The sequence below is a fragment of the Oryzias melastigma genome, linkage group LG13 (assembly GCF_002922805.2).
Source record: "Oryzias melastigma strain HK-1 linkage group LG13, ASM292280v2, whole genome shotgun sequence".
Lineage (NCBI taxonomy): Eukaryota > Metazoa > Chordata > Actinopteri > Beloniformes > Adrianichthyidae > Oryzias > Oryzias melastigma.
In genome coordinates this window covers 32,276,861-32,282,152 of record NC_050524.1, presented here as the reverse complement: position 1 = coordinate 32,282,152, position 5,292 = coordinate 32,276,861, and the positions used below count along the sequence as shown (strand labels likewise).

General features: G+C 40.4%; 1 protein-coding gene across 1 annotated transcript in view; it reads left to right on the top strand.

The window, feature by feature from the left end:
• Positions 1-5,230, top strand: part of barx2 (BARX homeobox 2) — a 15,010-nt gene extending 9,780 nt beyond the window's left edge. Inside the window, exons 3-4 of the mRNA XM_024277397.2 lie at positions 2,217-2,301; positions 4,460-5,230. Coding sequence (XP_024133165.1) covers positions 2,217-2,301; positions 4,460-4,747 — 373 coding nt within the window. The 3' untranslated portion in view covers positions 4,748-5,230. The remainder of the gene's footprint in view (positions 1-2,216; positions 2,302-4,459) is intronic.
• Positions 5,231-5,292: the final 62 nt, after the last annotated feature.

The following is a 5,292-nucleotide window of genomic DNA, read 5'->3' as shown; positions in this document are numbered from 1 at the left end:
TATAATAATCAGTACGTTGATAATGAACTCTTCTACCAGCTTCATCAAAACACATTTTTGATTAGTTTCAAAAAGGATCCGACAGCCCTGCTGTAGCCTGAAGGGAGTGACTCCACTGCTGTTGCTACAGCATGATGTGTGTTGCCTCTCTTCTCAGAGACTCAATGACCATAAATAATAGGGTTATTTCTTTAAAAGCAATTAATTTTCCATGCCTCCAGTCGTTTCCCATTATATAGATTGTGCATGTGTGATGGACGTTTGATGGACTTGGTTCTGATGCCTTGCATCGCACACCCAGGATATGTTTTTCCATTTGATACAAGGAGGTGGATTCTGCTTTGCAACTAGTGTGTCTGTTTTCTAGATCATGTTTACTTCTTTTTTTTAAGTCTTAGATTCTAGTTTCACCTTCAAATAAGTCCGTTCCCTGGGGGCTTGGTGAAGAAAAACCCCTATGTCTGACTTTTAAAGAGCAAGGAAGAGGAAATCCCACTTAAAAACCAACTATCGATAAGTCCCTCGCTCTGAATGGGGATGTTTTGTTCAGCCTGTCTTACACTTCCTGAGGATTGCGTTTCAAACCAACCAATAGCCCAATTAGTCATGCATCGCCACATGTGGTAGATGCGTTTGGGATTTTGTTCTCAATTGTCCAGATTAAAGTGTTGTGACTGGATTTGTGACCTCGGTGCACATCTCTTTAGCAGCAGGTGTACAGTGTCAGACTCCAGCGCTAATGTTGGATTCAAGGATATTAGAAACCTCCGTGTTTTCTGTTGGTGTGCACTTGCACAGGTGGATGAAAACTAATCGATCCTCAACGTTTTCTGGCTAAAGTAAGATTACAGCTGTTTTAAAAGTGACTTTATTTATATAGTTACAGTATTGTTCACATCAAATCAAATGAACTTTAGTAAAAAAAAAAAAAAAGAATAGTGAATGTGATTGATTAAATGTAAACAATACATAAACTCCTGCTGCAGTTTAAAACAATAAAATCGCAAAGCAAAGTTTTCCTAAGAAGACAAATGAAAGTTCAGGGTGTGATTTAAAGAAAAAAATACACAATTAAGATGTAAAAGCACACATGATTGCACTAATGAAATATAAAGCTACGTGTGTTCAAACTTCCACTTCCAATGAAAAGTCTATGGCTATGTCCAAATTCCTTCCCTACTCACTATATTCGTATTAGATTCGTTTTTCCCTTCATGAAATCATATCCGGCATTTAGACAAACAAAAGAAAAGTAGTGAGCCTGGAGTCCAAATTGCTTTTGAAATCTAGGACACTAAATAGTCCCACACCATGTAGTTTTTTGGTAGTTCGGAATTAGGGTGGGAATTTGAACAAGACTTCCGCGTTCAAAACTCGCATGGTCACGAGTAGCTACAAACATTTCTGCGACTGTTTCTGTGAATGTGTGGCCATTGAACAAGAGTTGAAAGTTGAATAAAAGTCGAACTTTGACCCCAGCTGGAATTATATGGCACCAAGTCTTTCATATATCGGAACAGGGCTGTGAAAAAAAAAGTCTAAAGCGAGATTTACGAGATTTGCACCGCTTTGACGTGCACTTTGAGCCAGGTAGCAACAGTCCGGTGTAAACACTAGGGGCTAAATGCATATTCGAGGTTAAGTGTTTAACTCGTTCAGAAACGAGAATCACATGCCCCGGGTGAACACTGCATAAAACTCAGGATGACAAAGCATAAAATTAAACAGAAAGGAAAAAAGGACACAAGCATCAACATTTAATGTCAGTTTTACGGTTATGTTCAGGTGTGGAACATCAATATATGGTAATTTTATTTTGAATAACTCTGCTGTACATTTTTTTGGATTGGATATTACTTTGAAATGGATTTCTGCTTTGAAGACATTTCTCAAATACTAAATTTCTCCTGAATTCCCCGTAAAGGTTTCATCTAGGTGATTCTCTTTCTCAATGACATGCTAACTTTCAGATATTTTCACCCTGATTATGTAACACCTCAATATACCTATAAGGTATAAATGGCTGAAATTAGTACCATTTCTTATTTTGGGAGTCTGAAAATATGCAGTAGCGGACAAATGAGGTTTGCTAGAAGCATTCATGAGTCAAAGCCACAGCACTGGAAATGAAAGAAGCTAGAGGGTAGTAATCGTGCTGTTGTGCATGTGAACATTTCCTGAGTCTAATGAAGCGGATCTTTCTTGTGATTCTGTAGGTTAGACCTGGCCCAGTCCCTGGGGCTCACACAGCTTCAGGTGAAGACTTGGTACCAGAACCGGCGGATGAAGTGGAAGAAAATGGTGAGTTTTTCTTACTGTTCCTTTGAGTAAAAATTTCACCCTTGCCAAATGTTCAAAAACTCACAAAATTTGCACGTTCTTAGTATCTGGTGAAAATGAATTTTGGGCACACCCCACCAAAAAAACAAAAAAAACCCCCAGCAAAATCATAAAAATAAAAAAATGGGGCCACAATATCAAAATCCACTAACAGAAACCAATACACATGTCAAGAAAATACAGAGGAAGTTTGAAATTATTATTATGGGATGAGAACAGGAACTACGACTTGGCGGCCATTTTGTGGCAACGTGTGAAATTTGGGAATTTTCCCATTATTGAGCAATATGGGAAAAGGAAACTATTTTTGATGGATCTTTACATAATTTCCCACACATGCTGCCAGATTAAATGAGTGCTTCCCCCTACATATAGCCCTCAAAGCGAAGAGTTATGGACTTTACCTGATGAGGTCACCAATAGTCATGGTTAGCTAGCGTTGGCGCGGAGCTTCCAGCGCTCGAATATACATAACAGCAGTGATTTTGTAACTTTTAAAAGGTCATCCTACTACAAAAAGTCATTATTTACATTTAAATGTAAACTTCTTTGCTTTAGAGCGCACCCGCAAGAAGAAATTAGTTTCTCCTCTGCAGTACAGCGAGATGCAGAACCCCCTTTCGTGGGGGAGGGGTCTGTATCCCTCCGCATTGAGGGGAGGATATTAAAAAATATATTTTGGCCATCACTTGCACTTCACACACCACTTTGAATGGAAGGGTAAGGAAAAGGGAAGAATTCGAATTGGGCCCAAGTCTACAGGCAAAGTTTTGTTGACCTGAAAAAAAAGCACCTTTTGTACCAGCTACAAATGAAAACTCCTCCTATAGGGAGGAGACGTTGATTTTGTACGACGTTTGTGTGGCAATCTCACTAAACGTAGCATTGCCCAGTTGCTTGCACCTTTTCTATATGAATATTATAAAAATGTAACCTGAATCGTAAACTTAAGGTGAACAAAGCAATATGATATACAATAGGAGCATATTGGAAATGTGGGTGTGGTTAACAAAAAACCTTAGTTGCCAAGAAAATGCAAATATTTACTTTTGCAGATTCTACTAAAAATTACATTAACCTGTTTGTTACACCCAGGCAACCAAAAACTAAAATAGTTGCTATGGAAAAAAACAACAGAAGAGCTGCCATTTAAAAAAAAAGGTGTTTTTATTCATGAGTTTGTCACATGAATACTCTGACAAAAGCAGATGTGACAGAGGGAGGGGCCTAAAGCAGCAGCTCAGCCAATAAGGCGGCTCAAAAGGGGTAATGAGGGTGTTTGAGTTTTTAACTCTTTCTTGTTTTTAAAGGGTTTTTCTTTAAAAAAAACTGTAAATACATTGTTCCAGTTGTTTAATCAAAGATATACGTGAATATGAGATCTACCACTGGACATTGGAACCAAATGTTTGGCCAAATTGATGCTGCTTTCCAAAAAATGACTGTGAGATCACACTACACAAGGATTTTCATTTTTAAACGTTTGAAGCAATCCCATCAAACCAAATATCTGTCAAAAGAGTGTTTTCTCAGCCCACAAAGACAAGAGAACAGGTTTTGACAAGGCCAAATCACATCCGATTACATTTCAAAGACAACTCTAAATGTAGGAGAAAGTTTAAATATATTACAAGAAAATGGGTTAAATCGTTTGTTGATGCCAATCAAAGCTGAACGTCTTGGAAGGATTTGTTCTTTCAGAGTGGAGGCTGTTTGAAAGAACCTCAGCGTTATAATTTCTAAATCTTAGAAAGGTTTATTTTTTAAGAAATATGGCCCCAAATTTTGACGTCAGCTCGCAGGTGCTGCTGGTTAACTGCTTTTAGTCAGTGCAATAAAAAGGAATGGTAGATGGCAATGAGGCAGGAAGCGGGGGAGCAGGGAAGGCAAAATGTGCTTTGACTGATGATGATTGCAGCGAGAGCAAACACTTTTGTGGAAGGGTCAACAATGCGGAGAACAAAAAAGACCTGAGATCGTTAAAGATAAATGGGTGCACAAGGTGCAGCCAGCAGCAATATGTCCTCTCTTAATTACTATAATAGCCAGCGTTGCCTTTGACTTCTGCTGCTATTTATTACAAAAGAAGTCCACTAAGACTGTCTGGGTGTCATTCTAGGTGCTCAAAGGAGGTCACGAGGCCCCAACCAAGCCCAAGGGAAGACCCAAGAAGAACTCCATTCCGACCACAGAGGAAATTGAGGCTGAGGAGCGAAGAATGAAAATGGAGGAGGAGGAGAGAATGAGAAGGGGAAGCGAGGAGGCAGTTGGGAGCAAAGGAGGGGAACAATCCCTGCTGGAACCCCAAGACCTCATTGCAGAGACTCACAGCCCGTTCAGAGTGATGGACCCAACCCCGGAGCAGGAGCCACTCCTAATGACAGACAGCCATGCAGCAACAAACTAACCAAAGACTACAGCTAACCTGATAACTAATAGTGCCTCAGGATCAATGTAAGAAGAGCCAGTGTGGCTTTTTTTCAGCCATTTACTCTAAGAGCTGATTAGCTTCAGACTTTACCAACAGTAGCCTTGAATTCTTTCATAAACTGGGAGAAAGTATCACTTCCCACATGCCGATTGCACTGCTAAACAAGACCTTTTTCCAAGGGTGTCGAATCGAGTTAAATCTCAATCCCAGCCAGCAAAGCCAAATGGGCCCCTCAGGGTTTAAAGTGGGCAGAAAATGTGGGTTTGTCCGCAGTCTCCGTGGTGGCCCTCCTGTGTTTCCCCACATTGGCTTAAAAGGACTCTCAGTGGTAGGCTAGCTATGCTACCCAGCTTCCTGGTGGACAGTGGAACTCACTAGCTCCATACAGAAGAGCTCGCTAGCTCAATACAGAGGAGCTCGCTAGCTCCATAGAGAGGAGCTCGCTAGCTCAATACAGAGGAGCTCGCTAGCTCAATACAGAGGAGCTCGCTAGCTCAATATAGAGGAGCTCGCTAGCTCAA